The 18,754-nt window shown below is 48.8% G+C and overlaps 1 protein-coding gene across 1 annotated transcript in view; it reads right to left on the bottom strand.

Annotated features, from left to right (window-relative positions):
• Positions 1–336: 336 nt before the first annotated feature.
• Positions 337–18,754, bottom strand: part of NEXMIF (neurite extension and migration factor) — a 173,936-nt gene continuing 155,518 nt past the window's right edge. Inside the window, exons 3-4 of the mRNA XM_054289939.1 lie at positions 13,963–14,087; positions 337–10,126 (exon numbers count right to left, since the gene is read on the bottom strand). Coding sequence (XP_054145914.1) covers positions 5,835–10,126; positions 13,963–14,038 — 4,368 coding nt within the window. The 5' untranslated portion in view covers positions 14,039–14,087 and the 3' untranslated portion in view covers positions 337–5,834. The remainder of the gene's footprint in view (positions 10,127–13,962; positions 14,088–18,754) is intronic.

Genomic DNA, 18,754 nt, shown 5'->3' on the forward strand with positions numbered 1-18,754 from the left:
AAAAAAAAAAAAAAAAAAAAAAAGGAAAAGCAAGATGTAAACCTGGTAAGATGTATTTTGTAATAAAAACCCAAAAGGTTTTTATTGGATCCCCATCACTGATATTTTTCTATTTACAAAGCCTCTAAATGCAATTGATGGCCATGGGCTGGGTTGGCTCCTGCTTCAGGATTCCTTTCTGCAGGACATCTCTCCTATTCCTGTGCCATGGGAGACCCATGCTCCTATGGCAGAGTGGTGACTACCACCTTGCCCTGTGGAATTCTCCTCTCAGATGGATTTTGCAACCTTTGGAAGTGCCCAGTCCCTGCTTTGTAACATCAGTGCCACTCACCCAGATCACAGTTACACCACGGCTCAGCAGCACTGCTGGCACCATCCTCCCATCCTGCACCTGAGACAGAGTGAAAACAGATGAAGCAGAAAAGACATTTTAAGAGATGCTGCAGAATAAATATCTTTTGTGTGGCTTGGATCCATCACTCCCAAGATCCAACAAGGTCCTGGAGTCCAACAAGGAGATGCAAGAGGAGGATGGAAGCTGCACTGGGACTGGGCAAGAGGATGGGCTGAGATGGGAGCCAGCACAAGCAGGGCAGGGAGCCCCAGGGTGTGGGGTGGCAGCTGTGAGCAGTGCCATGAAAAACAAAAATGCAATTGGAGAACAAGAGCTTGTACGGTGAGGGATGAGGCAAAGGTGGGAAGTGAAACCCTTGAGGTAGCGATAGGCAGGTGGAGATGAATCCTAGGAAAGTAAAGTGCTGGCTCCTCAAGGTGTGGATCAGGAGGATCCCCTGGGAAACTGCCCTTGGGGACAAGGGAGCACAACAGAGCTGGCAGATCTTTCAGGATGCTCTTCACAGAAAGCAAGAGCTCTCAATCCCCAGGTGTGAGAAATCAGGCAAGGAAGGCAAGAGACTGGCCTGGCTGGGTCGGGACCTGCTGGTCAGGCTGAAGGGCAGGAGGAGATGCACAGGCAGCAGGAGCAGGGACAGATATCCTGGGAAGAGAACTGGGATAATGTCAGGCTGTTCAGGGACAGGGTGAGGAAGGCAAGGTGCAGATGGAGCTGCATGTGGCAAGAGACATAGAGAATAACAAGGGCCTCTACAGGTGTGTCAGCATGAAAAGGAAGGGTCAAAGCAGGTGTGACACAACTGGCAGACTGGCAACAATGGATGAGAAGGCTGAGGAAACCTCTCTTTCCATCTCCCATGAGTGGTGGAACCACAGGACAGGGATTAGAGGAGCAAAGTCTCTCCCACTGTAAGAGAAAATCAAGTTTGTGACCATCTGAGGAACCTGAATATACCTAAGGCTATGGAACCTGATGAGATGATCCCAGAGCCCAGGGGGAATTGGCTGATGGAATTACCAAGTCACTCTCCACAGTATCTGAAAAGTCCTGGCAGTCAGGTGAAGTCTTGGATGACTGGAAAATGAAACCATTGAACCACTGCCCTGCCAGCCCTCTGTGCCTGGGAACATCAGGACCAGATCCTCCTGGAAACTCTGCTGGGGCTCATGGGGGACAGGGAGGTGACTCAGGACAGCCAGCACAACTTCACCAAGGGCAATCCTGCCTGGCCAGCCCAGTGGCCTTCCAGGATGGAGTGACTGCATCCATGGACAAGAGCAGGGCTCCAGGTGTCATTTGTCTGGACTTCTGTAAAGCCTTTCACACAGTCCCCCACATTTCTAAACTGAAGAGAGATGGACTTGAAGGATGGAGTGTTCAGCAAATGAGGAACTGGTTGGACAGCCACATCCTGAGGGCAGTGGTCAACAGCTCACTGTCCAGGAGGACACCAGAGCTGAGTGCTGACCCTCAGGGGTCTGTCCTGGGACCAGCAATGTGGAGTAGCTTCACCAATGATGCTGACACTGGGATTGAGTCCCCTCAGCAGGTTTGCAGATGACACCAAACAGAGTGGTGAGCTTAACACACCTGAGGGACAGAGTGACATCCACAGGGACAGGGACATGCTCGAGAAGTGGGCCCAGAGGAACCTCAGAAGGCTCAACAAGGCCAAATGTGATGTGCTGCACCTGGGATGGGGCAGTCCCTGGGATCCACAGGCTGGGAATGAAGGGATTTAGAGCAGCCCTGCCAACAAGGACTTGAGTAAGAAATGTTTTATGAGGGTGGTGAAACGCTGGCTCAGGTTGCCCAGAGAGGTGGTGGCTGTTCCCTCCCTGGAAACATCCAAGGTCAGGTCAGACAGGGCTCTGACCAACTTGGTCTAGTAGATGTCCCTGCTTTTCGCAGGGGAGTTGGACTAGATGGCCTTCAAAGGTCCCTTCCCACCCAAATACTCTGTAAAGATCAAAAGGGAGGAGGGCAAATGGTCAGCTCAAGGCAATTTCTAAATGTTGGGGTCAAGAGTGATGACCTTTTCAGACACAGGGAAGGGCCAGTGCCACACCATGAGGGACCCAGGCTCTTTAACAGCTCCCCAGCAGAGATTTTTGGAGGACATGGGATGACCACCAAAGCTGTCAGCAACTGGAATGGTAGAAGGACTGAAGGAGAGCAACAAGGCAGCTGGAATTGTGATTAACACCGTTCTGGAACACCCAGCTGGGTATCCATGGATAAAACAGTTGATATGTTTCATGCCTGATCTTCATGCCCTATTGCACATTCCTCACATGCAGGAAGTATTGCTATCCCATCCAGTACAAGGGGTTTTATTCTGAGTCCCATATTCATAGCATTAACCATAAGGAGCACAGTGCAGGCCAGGTGAAATGTGCTTTCAGCTGATGGTTTTGGGTCAGAAAGAAGGTCTGTGCCACATCCCAGCCCTGGGCCTGACCTGTTTCTGTAAGAGCAGCAGCCAGAACATCCAAAGGAAGGGAGCTGCCAGACCATTCCTGCAGCACATGGAGGGAATGATCAAAAACTGGGATATGCCAACACCACAGCAGTGGTTGGAGCCTGTGGTATGTGATGAGCCTGTGAACAGAAAAGAGAGCTGCTGGGGAAGCAGGGAGAGTGTGGTGGCAGCAGGCCAGCCCAGAGCCCAGGGATGGAGGCCTACCACAGCTCTTGTCTCCAGAGGAAATCCTGAGCATCTTCTGGATCTCCCTCCTGGAGCCAGAGCTGGGGTGGGACACTGCATGCCATGGGGCACCAGGGACCACTGTCATCCCACTCCAGGCAATGCCAGCATTTATTCCATGAAAAAATGAACTTGCAGGGTGTTTTTTTAATTACTAATTTTTTTTTTCAGAGTTTGTCCTTTCATCTGTTAAATAAAACACAATGCAACTACTGAGCTGTTCTCTCTGGGATCACAGATCTGAGCTGAGCTGCACCCCAAGATCTGTAAGTGCTGAAAACATGATTCTAAACTAACACTCTGCATCTCCACTTTGATTTTAAGTGATTACTCTGCTTTTCTGCTAAATTAACTTAAAGCAATTCTGCTGCTTTGCCTGGTGTGTGGGTGGAAAAAAACTGACTTGGGAGGAAACCTGAGCCCAGTCCTGCCCTCTGTGTGACACCACGTCTACGCCTGTGGCCGTATCAGCAACGTCATCTGCCCACTGCTAGAAAGGCTCCTCTTCCTCACCGCCTGCTACTGCATAAGGTGTCCAAGCCTCACTTCCCTCTGCTCCCAATGGCTCCCAGGGCTCTTGCATATCAAGGTTTTTCATGAGAAATCAGCAGCAAAACGCACAGGCTCTCAGTTGCACAAGGAAAATAGATCTTTGTTGGGTTCCTTATTCTCGTGGAGGGCAAGGGTGTGGTGAGGAGGGTTACAAATAAGGCCTTTTGAGAATACATTTAGCATTCAGTACTTAACGCTGTCTTAATAAAGTCCAGTCATGATCCGGCCCTGATTGGTGAGATCACAAATAGCTCCATTGGTTGTATTTGTTTCATGAACTGAATCAAAGAAAAGGTTCAGAGTTGTGTTTTAAATGAATGACTCTGCTTTTGAAAGTTCAAACTATATTGGCATCGCAAGGTTAGACATGGAGGAAACACCAAAGCCATGATGGGAGAGCGCTTCTGACAGGCTCTGCATCGAAAATGTTTAAGAAACTATCCAAAGGAAAAGTGAATAGCACTCAATGTATGAAATGTATTAGTTCTGTTTTTATACCTATTTCAGAATTTATCCCAGGTTCTTATAAAATATATAAAACTGAGATACAAAGAATTAGCAATGTAACTTTGCATTTCAAATGATCTTCAGCTACAGGTTTTGCTTTAAGAAAACAGACACTTGAAAAGCAGCTGTTCTGTAGTCTCTAGATGCAGACACTTGAGTTCCTGGCAAACTTACCGTCAGTGGTTTTCTGAACTCCTCCACCATTGCAACTCTCTCCTATAATGAAACTCAACATTTCACCATTAAGTTTTTCTGCTCGTGGTTTCAAAGAGAGGACGTTACCATTTCCCAGCATCGGTTTCAAAGTTCCTTTTTTTCTTTTTTTTTCCCCCCTTTTTGTTTCCTTTTTTTTTTTTTTTCTTCCCTTTATGAGCTTTAAACCACAGGGTGAATCCGTGAAATGAGGTAAGTAAATTTGGCACACTTCTAGTCATGTCCATAAAACTTTTGGTAAGTTGTATCAGTGAACAATATCGTTTTTCATCGTGAGTTACAGGTGCTTTCGAAGGGGGGTGGTTAGTACTTAACAACTGGAATGTTTCTAGTAAAACCAAAAGGCATAGCTGCAGAAAACACTCACAACCCAATGTTGATAGAGAAGTAAAAATATATACAATACAGTCACTTGTTCATAGTTTGGCACAATTTTTTGTTGTTGTGGGTAATAGTGCATAAACTACTGTACAACAGTATGACTTTTAAAACAGTCTTTCACAGAGAATACCAGATTAGGTTTGCTTCCAAATAATAAAATTCCCACAATTTCAAACTCTTCATTTCAGCACTTACATTTCAACAGACCACAAGGCAGATTTCGAAAATGAACCGATGGGGGAAAAAAAAGAAAAAACAACCGGGAAAAAAAAAGGTAAGAAAAAAACCAAACATCAACCGTCTTTCTAGAAAAGGGAGTCTCTTCTTCAAATACAGGAAAACCCAAAAATGCTGTTTCTGCTTTAAGAAGAATGGAGTCTGATTCCCTGCAGGAAAAAATCAAACATTTGATGCCATCTTAGTTAGCTCGTCCGGAGTCACCACGACGGAGCGAACGCGCTAAAGGCGGGCGGGCAGAGAAGATGCAGCTTTAGATGATGCAGGTTAGGAGACACAACAGCAGAGGGGGCCAGAAAGCACTCAAAAATTGCCACGTGAAGCTCAATTAGGAACGAGTTCTCATTTGCAAAGTAAAGAGCCTTTAAGTTTTGAGATCTTGGCTTTTGGATGCAGAACCTCTTTTTTTTTTTTTGTGGTTTATTTTTTACAAAATGTTCCAAAAAAAAAAAAAGTCTTTCCTTGTCAAAATCATTAAAAAGAGTGTGTAATCTTTTTTTTTTTTTTTTAGTTTTTGTTTTTGTTTTTCCCCCCAATAAATAAGTAATTAAAAACTGAAGAAGCCAAACAGCAGAAAAGAGTAGCCTTGTTAGTTTTTTTAACCCCAGCCAAGCCAGAAAATTGGTCATTCTTTTAGGTAGCTTGCAAGTCATAAGTATTTTCATGCATTTAAAAATAATAATTAAAAAAAACCAAACAAACAAAAAAAAGAAATCAACCCCAAAACCAAAACCAACCAAAACTGTAAAAGGGGAATGTCTTTTTTTTTTTGTTTTTTTTTCTCATGCAAACTTTTGCTTTCAGGAAGGAAAACTGAGGAACAGCGGGCCTAGCAGGTGGGAGGGAGGTTAGGGGCATTCCAGCCAGTTTGGTGCAGCATTACCTCAGTTTCTCAAAAGCAGCTGTCACGGGTGGGTCCTTGTGGGGCTGTTCGCGGTCCGTCCGCTTGATTTTACAGTTCTCATCCCTCAGTGATTTCGAACTGGATTTATGACGGTAGAGTTTTTTATGAGTAGGTCCATTATTGCCTAAAGTGCTCAGGTTACTATAGTTTTTATCAAAAAAGGGAGCGTGAATGTCCGTGGTGAACCCGGTGGAGCAGTTGGGGCGCCCGGGGTCGCAGGTCACAGCTTTGCTGTTTTTGCTTGAGCCCTTGTTGTTCGACTTGTGGTTCTTCGCCGCCCCCGGCGAGCCACCGTTGGCCTTCTTCTTCGACTCTTGGGACGTCCCTGCCAAAATTTTAAGAGTTTTCAGTTTCAGGCTGTTGGACTCCGGTGACCGGAATATGTCTGGAACGCTGTTGTGGCCGACGGGCCCCCACAAGGGCTCAATGGAAGCCATCATAAACCTCTGCACATCGGCCATTCCCGACGCGATGTTGGACAGGATGTTGGAGGGTTCCTCAAACTCCCTCTGGTCATCGTCCAGGAGGCTGGTGGCATTGCCCAGGCTGGCTTCTGACCATCCCGTGCCCCCCTCTTTTCCCAGTGCCCACTCTCCAGAGAGCCCGTTGTGCTTGCCCAGCTTCACCCCCGCCGGGCCGCAGTGCTGAGTGCCCTCGGCCACGCCCTTGGTGGCCGTGGCCACGGTGCCCAGCTGAGTGACCACCCTGCCACCAACAGCTGGAGCCTTCTCGCCGTTGACTCCCGCTGCATTTTTCCCTTTCCTGGTGGATTTGGGTGCCTGCCTGGAGTTTTTCCCTTGTGGCTTATCGGTTCCTTTGTTGGTTTTGGGTGATTTTTTCCGGGTGGCTTTCTGGGAAGAGCTTTGGTTTGTACCCACATTCTTGCTGGATGAACTTTTCCTCTTCGATTTTGACACTTTGCTATTGGTGCTAATTTGACCAGATGGCTCATTAAATGTTGACAAGCATGGACTCTTTTCGAGAAGGCTGACAGAATCTTCATCGTTGAACATATGGAACTGGAACTGGTGATTATTTAAAGCAAACCCATTATCTGCCTGATCCTCCGTCTGCAGGACCCCACAGTTCCACTTGACCTTCTCGGAACTGTTGAGGGAGGCCTGGGGGCTCTCCTGAAAGCCCTTCAGGGTGCCCAGAGGCTTGGCATCGGAGCCAGCTATCTGTGGGGACAGGTTGGGAGTGTCTGGAGGGGACATCTCCGAAAGCGACGACTGGCGGAACCTATCAGGCGTGAAGTTGGAAATGTCTAAAAGGTCCGTGGACTCCTTCAAAGGGGTGATTTCATCTATGCTCTGCTGGATCACTAGCTTGGGACTGCAGTGGGCCAAGAAATCATCATTAATATCATCCTCGCCGTCCTTTTCACAAGACTTTAAACTTAAAGAACTGTAATTGCTAGAACTAACTGACAATGAACCCACTGAATCAAAACTAATGAGCCTGCCATCATCCGTACTGAGTGTACCTCGTTGGAAATGAAAGCGCCCCTCTCCATTATTGAAATGACATGACTGATAAGAATCATCAGACTGCACTTGTTGGCTATCCGGCATGTAATTTTTTTGGTATAGCAATTTGCCGCTATTCAGATTGACTTGAGTGTATCCAGAGGCGGGGAGGCCGTCCGTGCCCGGCGCGAACTCGCTCGGCATTGCGGCCGCCTCCGGCACGTCCCCGGGGAAGTCCTGGCGCTCGCCGCCCTTGCTGGCCGGCCACATGCTGCCGAAGCCGCCCTGCTCCATCTCCAAGTGGCCGGGCGACTGCTGCAGCTCCGACTCGGAGGGCGGGGAGAGCACGCAGCTCTGCGCCGGCTGCAGGGACGGGAAGGGCTTTTCCGGCGGGACGATGCTGGGGAGCGGGTGCTGCTGCTGCTGCTGCTGCTGCTGCTGTTCGGAGGGGTGCTGGGCGAAGTACGGGATACCCGTGTTGCTCGACAGATCTGAAGCATCTAACAACGTCTGCAGATACCCTCCGGGGATCAGGGGTACATTGGTGGTGATATTAGCAGATGGCAGAGGCTTGTCTGAAGAGGAGGTGGATGGTAGGAAAGGAGAATTTTTAGCAACCTTATCCTCGTGGCACTCTGGGAGATGGGAGCTGTCTGAAGCACAGGGACTGTTTTCGTCCTTCAGACGCGCTGCGGAGTCCTGGTTTTCCAGTGCTGGGGAGTCCTCTGCTGTACTGGTGGCAGCTTTAATCTTCTTGCACTTCAACCTGGCCTCACTTTTGAATTTGATTCTGCGGAGCACTTTCCGCTCCGTCCCCTTGTGCTCCCGCTCCTGCGGTTTGCATTTCACGGCGATGCCCGCGATGTCGTGGACGTGCAATCCGTTGGCACAGCTGGGGGTGGCAATGGCTAATGCCGGCAGCCCTTTCAGGCCCACGTCCTCCTTACTGCTGCAAGGCTGCTTGTGATCAGAGGAGCACGAGCCCAGCTTGTTCACTGATTGCTCGATGGCTTTAATTCTTTGAATCCGGTGCCTGTTTGCTAGCTTGCATTTTCGCTTCCGTGGGTGAGGGAGGAACGAAGCATCTGAGCCGTTAAGATAGAAATTCTGCTTGTGGTAGAGAGACGATCTGAGCAAATCCAGCCGGCTCTGCTGCCTCTCCTGCCAGAAGCCCTTCAGTGGGGCCAGCTTCTTGTATTTGCTGAGCAGCTCCTCGTTCAGAGTAACAGTTGTCTCGTTGGCATCCACTTTGCTGAGCTTAACCAGCATATGCTTCTCCCCTTTAAACCTGTTAATGATGATGTACTTGATGATCACGGGGGGCTCCTTGCGAGAGACTTTTCGCCGTTTCTTGGGGCACCACTCGTCGTCGTCCTCCTCCTTGGGCCCGTCGGGGAGCCACTCCTTCTTGTCCAGGATCTTCTCGTTCTCGATGGAGTCCACATCGTACAGGTAGTCGTCGCTGTATCGAACTTTCCTCTTGGCCCGCAGCCCGTAGTTCTGCTGGATGAAGGAGCCGGAGTGGTCCCGGGCCAGGTACCGGCTGCAGTCCTTGATGTCCCGCAGCACGTCGTAGGAGGACTCCGTGCAAGTGCTGTCGTCGCTGAACTCCCCGGAGTCCTCTGTGGAATTCACCGAGTCCAAGAAGTGGCTCCTCTTGGAGCCCACGTACTGCACCATCTCTGTGCTGTTGCAAGATTTATTTAAGGCAGCTTTCTCCTCCTCCTCACCGTCCTCTTCCTCACCGTCCTCCTCCTCCTCCCCCCAGATGATGCCTTCCTCAGATTTGAATTGAGAAGGGTCGGTGGCACCGCTGGGCCCCCTTTTCAGGGTGCTCCTGCTGTCCCTTTTGGTGCAGTTGCTGAACACGCTGGGGAAGAAGTTGAACTGGGCGTCCTCTTGTAGCGTGGTGGTCTTCTCCCGCACATTGTCCTGGAAAGATTCGTATCTAATCTTTAGGGAGCAGACATCACTTCCCAAGGTGGAATCGTCATCATCAAACATGTAATTGTCCACGTCTTCCTCAGAAAACAGATTTACAGAAAGCTCATTTTTGGAGCAGAGGTCAAGCAGCTCAATTTTACTTTCACTAATGAAAGATTCAAAATAGCCCCATTCCTGGTTGGGATTTGTTAGTAAAGGTTCCTCACCATTGCATTTGTCTAATAGTAATCCCTCGTAATAATTTTTCTGAGTGGGGTCCTCTGAATCACTGTCAGATTTCTCTGCATCTCTTTTGTCCGCTGCCCTCGATTTATGCATAGGGAAGCTTAAAAGCTGGTCTGAAAGCAGTTGATCCCCATATCTCATGGTTTCTCCTGTGCTCATGCAGTGAATCCCTATATCAGAGACCGAACAGGTGTCATAATCCCTATTTATATCCCCCACTTTCAAGCTTATTCCCGGCTCCGCATCGATGCCGTCCTTGGATTCAATGAAGCAGCCCAGGCAGGTCCGGCTCGGCTGCATCAGGCAGTCTCCCGTCAGCGCCGACATCCCCCCGGGCTCCATCATGCTGAACGGAGCCTTCTCGCAGTCGCCCGGCAGCGACCACGAGCTCATGCCCTTGGTCACGCACGACGTCAGGGAGATGGCGTGGGCCGACGAGTCGTCCGAGGCGTGCTCGGGGACATCGGTGAGGCGCAGTGGGGACGGGGGGCTCAGCAGGCACGGCTTCTTGGCCGTGGGGACGCGGTGGCACGCGGGGCCCTCCTTGGGAGCCGCGCTCAGCGCCGGGAACGGCGCCGCAGCCTCGGCCGCGCTGCAGGGCCTCTCATCGGTGTCCAGGGCGTGCGACTCTGCAGGGATGGAGCAGAGGGAGAGAAACACACAGGGGTTACCAACTATCCCCTATTCAGCCACAACCAAACCGCCCTTGGAGGTAGAAAAAGGAGAGGGTTACAAAGGTTACCACCCTTTAAAGGTCTCAGACTCGCAACCCCGCTCCCCTTCTCCCAGTGACTTTTCCCAAGTGCTCCTTTGGGAAGCCCTTCCCAGCAATCCAGAGTCCAGGGCGTGCGACTCTGAGGGGATGGAGCAGAGGGAGAGAAACACACAACTATCCCCTATTCAGCAACAATCAAACTGCCCTTGCAGGTAGAAAAAGAAGAGGGTTACAAAGGTAACCATCCTTGCAGATATCAGGCTCGCCACCCCGCTCCCCTTCTCCCAGTGATTTGTCCCACGTGCTCCTTTGGGAAGCCCTTCCCAGCAATCCTGGATCCAGTTAACATGATGATGTGCAGAGGTAAACAGGCTGCTCCCTGCAGCCAGCTGGAAGAGGTACAAGAGTACGTTTAAATCACGCAACGCATCCGCTCTTCCCTCCTCATATCCATACGGTTACCTGGAAACTGCCTCTCAAACCTCACAATGTTATTAAAAAAACAAAACAGGCCTAATAAAAATGTTCTCATTAACACTGAAAAAATTAACAGGAAAGTGAGATTCTTAAAGAAACAAAGCACCCCCCCTGCAGGGTCTGAGCTTGCACACACACCTGAGCTGCTTTACTGCTCCAGAGTCAGGGAGTGATGGCTGATTTAAAAAACCCAGCGGTCTTTTTGTCACTGTCCACACCAAGGAAAGGCAGAAGATAACACAGAGTTTAAAGCAATTATTGTTAGAATTATTGTGGGGTTTGCCATTCTTCCCTAATCGCTAAAAATGCCTTTTTAGTCATGTAAGGATTTTTTAACCTAAGGATTTTTTTAGTTTTACCTCGTTGCGCTTCTTTTATGGCAGAATAAAGTTATGAATGTACTTTTATCTGACTCCTGGCTCAACGGACGGTATGACCCTTGAAATTTAAATATGATGTCTTTTCATCCATGAACACGCTCTGATATCTCTGTATTAAAAAAAAATATATTCCAATGAGTGCATTCATCCCAGCCAGAGAGCTCTGCCGACTCTGAGCCTGCTGCTTTTGTCATGGCTCAGGTCTCTCCTTTTTGGTGGCTCTGCTGAAGGCACAGGGGTGAGAGCCAAAGCTTTCCAAGGAGGGACAAGTGCTTTAAAACACAACTGGAGCACCAGGATGTGGCATTAAATGGGGCATGCAAAGCGATTTATTTGGCTGCTGTGACCCTCCACAAGTGTTCTTATTCCAAACTAAGAAGAAAGTGAACCTCCTTCATCCTTGGAAGCCTGGGGAGGGGAGGCTGGTGCTGGTACAGGTACCACCAGCACAGTGGAAAAGCCCCAGGTGGGGAGGATGGAAAGGAACAGGATGCCATGGAAGGAGTGGGGTGCCTGCCTGTGCCAAGCAGGAGGTCAAAACCCCCCTAATTTCACTCCAACAAGTTTTGTGCTACAGGGGCCTTAGGGATGGAGCCATCAGTGAAGCCTGAACAAAGCACAAACTGCAGCTGGAACCTCAGAGCACTCCCAGGACTTTAAACCTCTTCCCAAAGACTCCCTAACTCCAACCAGAAGTGCAATGCAATGCCTGTCATCATCTTCAACATGTATGATTTGGGAAAGGCCAGACTGGCTTGCTTGAAAATGGTTAAAAAGAGGAAATAAATAAAAAAGCTGATTTTTGAGTCCCTCCCACCAGTCTTCGGATCAGAAATGCAGAGGTGGTATCTTTTTCCTTAAGCACCAAAACAAATTAACCAGTGCAGTTCCACTTCAGAAGTAAAATAAAATAAAAATCAGCTTGGAGCTGACAGGAAGCATGGAGAATTTGAGGATAAAAGAAGAATGTCTGTGAATGCTGTAAGACTCAAAGAAGGGGGAGGCAGAAAGCTGAAATTCAATCTCAAAAGCTACATTTAATAGGCAAAGCTGCTATTATATAAAATAAACCCTCTCTGGGCGTTTCTTTAGGTTTATACTTGTGTGAGTGAACTTAACTCTTGGGAAATACAAATGCCAAAACCTGATTTTCTGGGGCTCCGTATCAGCCTAAAATCAGGCCTGTGTTCAAGTGATGCTCCAAGGGAATACAGTTCAGGCAGAAAATGTTGGAGAAGCAAAACCACTTTTCCCAGTTTCCCTCAGCACCCACCCAGCAGCACATGGGCAAGGGGAGGTGGCAGCTCCAGAGCTTTGTGCTGGCTCCTGGCCTTGGATTCAGCAGCACCTCCCACACAGCAGTGTTCAAACTGAAAGCTCAAACTGGCAGAGGCTGGGATGGGATGTGGGGAGGGAATTCTGAGCTCTGAGGGTGGGCAGGCCCTGGCACAGGGTGCCCAGAGACTCCTGGAGATGTCCAAGCTTGGATGGAGCTTGGAGCCACCTGGAATAGTGGAAAGCGTCCCTGCTCATGGCAGGGGTGGCACTGGATGGGCTTTAAGGTCTCTTCTAACCTAAAACAGTGTTCTGTCTAATTAAAGCACTTTTATAGCCCTGTTTAATTGAATTCCATGGAATTGGTGTGAGGCTCTAAAAACCCCCCCTTACTGACCAGGGCAGCACTGACTTTGTTGTGCCCTGGATCAGACAAAGGGACCAAGGCTACAAAACCCCTTTGCAGCTCCAGCAGCTGCAGCTTCACCCTGGATAGTCAGGAAGGGGATGGGCTGACAGGGACAGAACCTCCCAAATTACATCCCAGGGACAAACAAGTGTGAGCATGTGCCTCACCTGCCACCAGCACCAGCTGTGGGGCCCTCATGGGCACCCACGTGGCTGGAGCTGCTCCAAGGTTTTGGCAAAGAACATTTGTCTCTACCACCTTGCACAGAGCTGACAGAAAGATCTGAACATATGTCAGAGGACTAAGTCCTTGACATCTAACAGGATCAAATTTATATATAAATAAAATATATCTATCTATCTATCTCAAGATTTATGGGCCAATACAAAATGTAAAAAGCCATGAAATTAAACATAAAACACAGTGAAGAATGAAAGCATCAGGCTCTGCCTCCCCTCTGCATTCACTGTGGCCAGAGATTACAGTCCAAATGACCTCAGAAAATGCTTGGAGGCTTATTTATTTCAATCAGGGTTTCAGACAGCTGAGCACTGTTACTCCTAATTAGCTATTCTGAGAGCAAATATAGAATCAATGAAAGATACAAAGTTGGGCATTCTGGGATGGCTGCAAGGGGCTGATCCTTCCCCACCTGGCTGGTGACTCCCAGGAACACTGTGTGTGCAGAAAAGGGATCACAGGACAGGGAATCCCATGTGCTGGGTGATGGGACACAGGCAAGAACGAGCTCACAAATCCAACCTTCCCTTCCCAAGAATCCTGGTTCCTTTCTCCCACCCAATCTCTATTTTCCCCCCAGTTTGTCGGACTAAGTATCCTTCAGCTAAATCTTGCTAATATTGGCTAATGTAATGCCAAGAGAGGGGAAGATTCCCCACAGATAGAGGGGCTACAAATTCTGGATGACTTTTTCCTCCAAGAAACCAAACCAAGATCTCTAATTCAAACTGCATGTGCACATAAACATTTCCATCCATGCACAGGTAAGAGCAGTTCTTGTTAAGGCCTAAAAAGGTGTAGATTTATGGCTGGAATGATTCCTGGGCAGAAAACACCCATTTACTCCCCTGCTCCACATTGCAGAGATACCCACAAACTGCTAATATTAAATGCACAAAAGGAATTAGGAAAATAAGTTGGCTTCCAAGTTGTCGCTGCTCCCTCATGTACCATAATTAAGTTCCTTACCATTTTCTTTCACCCCATTAATCAGGATAGTTTCTTGGTCTTCTGAGGCACAATCCTGCTCTTGTTGGTCATCCATCAATTTAACCTCTTTCTGTTCACTCCATGCCCCAGTGCATCTGGCCAACCTGCACATTTCCAGAAACACAACCACAGTCAGTGCAATCCCCAGGATCAGCTCAAGGAACCGTGAATAAAAAATAACAACAATAAACCACCCCCACACAGCCTCACACGCTGCCTGCAGCCTCCTTAAGAGGACAAATCCAATTTATTTAGGCTCTCAGCTTGTCACTTTTCCACTCCAAAAGCCAAGTCCCATGTATCTTCAGCGAGGTGAAAATGTTGTGGATCAGCATTTCCTCCCCCCAGGTCCTGCTCTGGGAGGTGGGGAGGTGCTCAGCACCTCTGCAGGACCCTCACATCACCCAAAATTGCTGTGCAAAGGCACATTAGTCATGTCCAGCCAGGAAAGGGCATCCATCTCCAGGTGGATCAGTGCAGAGATGAAGGAGAGGACTCATCCCAGTTCATCAACAGCAACTCTACAATGGAGCTGGAAAAACCCACAGGTGTGGAGTGACAGCTGCTCACCCTCACTGTCAGCCCTTCCAAGCACTGGCAGGCATGAAAAACTTCCCCAAAAAGCATTTTGCTGTGGAAAAGAATCTCCAGTGTCACTGTTCACCATGGGAGCTCCATCCCTGGAAGCCTCATCCCCCAGACCCCCATGGCTGCCCCCACTGTCCCCAGTGGGTGAAGCTCCAGCTGCAGGGAGTGCTGAGCAGTCCAGGCTTGGTGGGGCTTCGCCAGAGCAAAGAACCTGAGGTGAGGATCCAGCCCAGATCTTCTCATTCCTGCACTGAGGGCTGCCCACCCTTCAAAGCCACCACCTGCCCATGGAGTGATGTTGGAACCTGGGCATGGCTGGCACTGGAGAACCCTCATCAGGGATCCTGACTGACAGAATTTCACCTCTTTAAATGCAAATCCAAGTCAAAATCTATTTTATGCTCTTCTGGCAACTCAAACTCAATTTTTTTCTCTCTCACAGAGCAGGTACTAGATTGCAGCATTGGTTTAGGTGTTTTTCTGGGTTTGGGTTGGTTTTTTTTTTATTTTTTTTTGGCTTTTTACTTTTCACATCAACATTTGTCAGTGTCTGCTGTTCCCACAGCACTCATTGCCCTGGGGTTCAGCAGCCAAACTTCATTCATATTCAGATTTGCAGTGGAGTCCTCTTAATTAACGTGAAATCTTTACAACCGCCTTAGTAAGTGAAACCTTCACCCAACTTAAAGATGTTGTGACACCGAGAGGAAGATAAGAATAACAAGCATCAGTAACTCCATTCCTTTGCATATTTAGAGGAATATTTAACTAACCCCGAGAGTTTTCCTTTGATGCAAATCCCCATCTCAGAGCTCTCCAACACCAGCCTGTTTGCTGTGCTGAGACCCCAGCACCCTCCCCACAGCCTGAGCTCCCTCTGTGCCCTCTCATTGCTGACATGCTGCAGCAGGAGGGGCTCCAAAAGCCAGGCCAGAGATCAGAGCTATTTTTCCATGAAGGAGATTAATGTCTGAGCGTGGAAGGTGCTCTGCATCTGCCACTGACAGGCTGCAGCTTCGCGTCTCCTCGATAATATCTGCCTGGTAAATGTGCCTTAATTAAGAGAAATACTAATAAATTAAGTTTTTAAGAATATCTATTAATGAAAATATTAATAAAATATTCTCAGGAGAGCAGAGAGAAGCACCACTGGCTGCACACATGGGCCGGGGGGCCGCTGGGGAGGGCCCTGAGGTGTCACAGAGAGGTTTGGGTGGGAAGGGACATTAAAGCCCATCCAGTGCCACCCCTGCCATGGGCAGGGAAGTCACAGACATCTTTTATGAAAAATCCTTTCCTTAGGATTTTTCCTCCTGAGAAGCTGGGAGGCCTCAGGAACAAAATGTGACCAATGGTTATCTGCTGCTGTGGAATGCAACAGGTGCATCTGTGATTGGTCTCATGTGGTTGTTTGTAATTAATGGCCAATCACAGTGAGCTCTCTGTCCGAGACACAAGCCTTTGTTATAAATCTTTCTTTTTCTATCCTTAGCCAGCCTTCTGATGAAATCCTTCCTTCTGTTCTTTTAGTATAATTTTACTATAATATATATAATAAAATGATAAATCAAGCCTTCTGAAACATGGAGTCAGATCCTCGTCTCTTCCCTCATCCTGGGACCCCTGTGAACACGGTCACAGGGACACCTGCCACTGTCCCAGGCTGCTCCAAGCCCTGTCCATGAGGAAGGAGTCCATCTGTCCTTGATTCTGATGGATACTCAAGGGCCAGCCTTCATGGAGAGAGCAGGAACAGATGGGGGAGAGCAATGAGCACCCAGGCACCAAGGGAGAGTTCACAGACCCTTAATCTCATAGTTTATGATTTTTTGGGGATGTGTGTGCACAAGGGGGAGGGAACACACCAGGGATGTTCCTGGTGGATGAGATCCAAAGGCTGGAGAAGACAATGAAGGCAATGAAATGCAGCAACAAAGGGGATGTGCTTGAGGAGGGTCCAGGAGGGCCATGTTCCCACAGGGTCAGAGTGAAGTACAGCTGGGACAGACAGCCCAAGTTTGCTGAGACCTGCTGCACAAGGGCACCTTTGGGACCAGTGTGAGACCCCTAAAGGGACTGGGAGAACCAGCAGCAACTGGGAAAGAGAAGTGATGCAGAGCAGGAGGGAACAGAAGGCTGGGGATAACAAAGAGGAGAAGAACAGCTGGTCCCAGGCAAGGAAAGTGAAAGCAGGAGAGGTCTGGGGGATAAGGGCAGAGAATACTCTGGGTAGCAGGAGAGCACAGAACACAAGAGTCATCTGCAGACTGAGGTACAAAAGGGAGAGAATATAAATTTCAGATGGAGTCAGGCTCTGAAGAGAGGCACTGCTGGGGTCAGAGTATTATGGAGAGCTGGCAGGAAGAAAATCAAGCACCAGCTCCAAGTTTGTGAATTTGACTGGAGCCAGAGTGGATGGAGGAAGAGGATGGTGGGTGGAAGGGACATGGGGTCAGATGAGCTGCAGCCTCTGGAGGAGGAGGAGGGCAGGAGCACAGAGGGGCTGCCTGTGCTTCAAGGACAGGCACAGCACGTTCAGGCCCAGGGAAGAATTCAGAAGCACTTTTGGTGATTGCTCAGGAGCTCAGGGCACTGGGCTGCTAAGGTCACAGCTGGCAGCACACAGAGTCACTGGCCAGCAAGGAGATGGAGGGGAAGGAGCAGCAGGAAGCAAGCAGTGGAGCTGAACAATAATCCAACTCATTTTAGGCACAAGATGGAGAAATTAATGGACAGAAGGGCAGGATGCAGAGCTGTGGCAGCAACACCCAGGGCTCACTGACCTGGAGAAATCCCTTTCAGCCCTATTGCCCAGGTCAGGTGAAGGTCTGCAAGTGCCTCTAAACACCCTCATCATCACAGCTGAGGAAATTCCCCATTCCTCACAATTCCTGTCACTTTTCCTATTTCTAGTGCTAACAGGGCCATATAAAGCCTGTTAGTGACCAGCCCATGTGCACACAAACAGCCCCACAATGCAGCCTCTGCCACAAACCTCCTGCTGCCTTCCAGCAGGTCCTTCATCCAGGGGCCCAAGAAACCCAAAAGATGCTTTTGTTCTGTTTAAAAAACCTCCTGAGACACTCAAGAGGCGTTATGGGTGTTGGTGCTGCTGGAATGGAGGCAAACATGGCTGGAAAATGATGACCCAGCTGAGGCTCCACCAGCACAGAGCAAGGTCCTGGTGGAATGTCCCTTCACCAGTTCCTTGGAGTAAAACCACATTATTTCTTGTTCTAGAAATTCCTAGAACTGCAGAATCCCAGAATGATCAGGGCTGAAAGGAACCCTTGAAAAGAGAAGGAAACACCCAAATTGCAAAGCTAAAAATCCTGGACACGTTCCCTCTCTCACTTCCAGTCACACAAATGATGGAGCTGCCGCTCACTTAAGCCCATCCAAACTTTAGGATTTAAGCATGTTCCTGTTAACACTGATTTTACAAAGACAAAAGGGGAAATGCCATCCTTTTAAACAACAAAAAAATAACATCTGCTCAATGGCTGCCCTCTACAAAGAGAGCAACAAGTTGCTTTGCTTCTTTGTCAGCCAGGAAATGCCCATTTTCTGCTGTTTTTCTAAATGGGTTTTCACAAAGCACACAGGTCCATCACTGCACTCTGTCACAGGTGCCATGGGGAGGTGACATCCCCTTCTGCCTCTCCAGCCCCACAGATGCCAGCCCAAGGAGGGATTGTGCCAAGGGACCTGCTGGAGAGGTTTCCTGCCCCTGCAGACTCTTCCTTGGGCAGCAGCAGTGATTTGGCTAATTTGGCTGATTTGGCTGACGGCATTTCCCAACAGAGCCAGGGATGGTCACAGGGATGCCCTGGATGCTCTTAGAGGGTGTCAGGGTCTCTCGCTGGTCACAGTGACCCCAAGAAGAGTTAAAAAGTCTCTCTTCCCAGCCTGGGCTTGAAGAAGGAGTCAGGGCTCTTCATTTCTCGGTCTCAAGGTTGTTTATTGTATCTTATCTATAAAATTTTTTCTCCTGCCCCGCCGAGGTCCATCCAGCAGGACAGTTCCAGGCACTCTGCCTGCCCCCAGGGCAGTGTTATGTCTTTATACTAAAAACTACCTGTACAATGTTTACAGTTACTTCCCAATACCTATCACCTGTGTTAGACAGTGAGCTTCTACTCTAAACCAATCCAAAAGTGCCACCATCACAGCAGAAGATGGA

The sequence above is a fragment of the Melozone crissalis genome, unplaced genomic scaffold (assembly GCF_028551555.1).
Source record: "Melozone crissalis strain CALT ecotype California unplaced genomic scaffold, PUWL_Pcris_2 ptg000068l_1, whole genome shotgun sequence".
Lineage (NCBI taxonomy): Eukaryota > Metazoa > Chordata > Aves > Passeriformes > Passerellidae > Melozone > Melozone crissalis.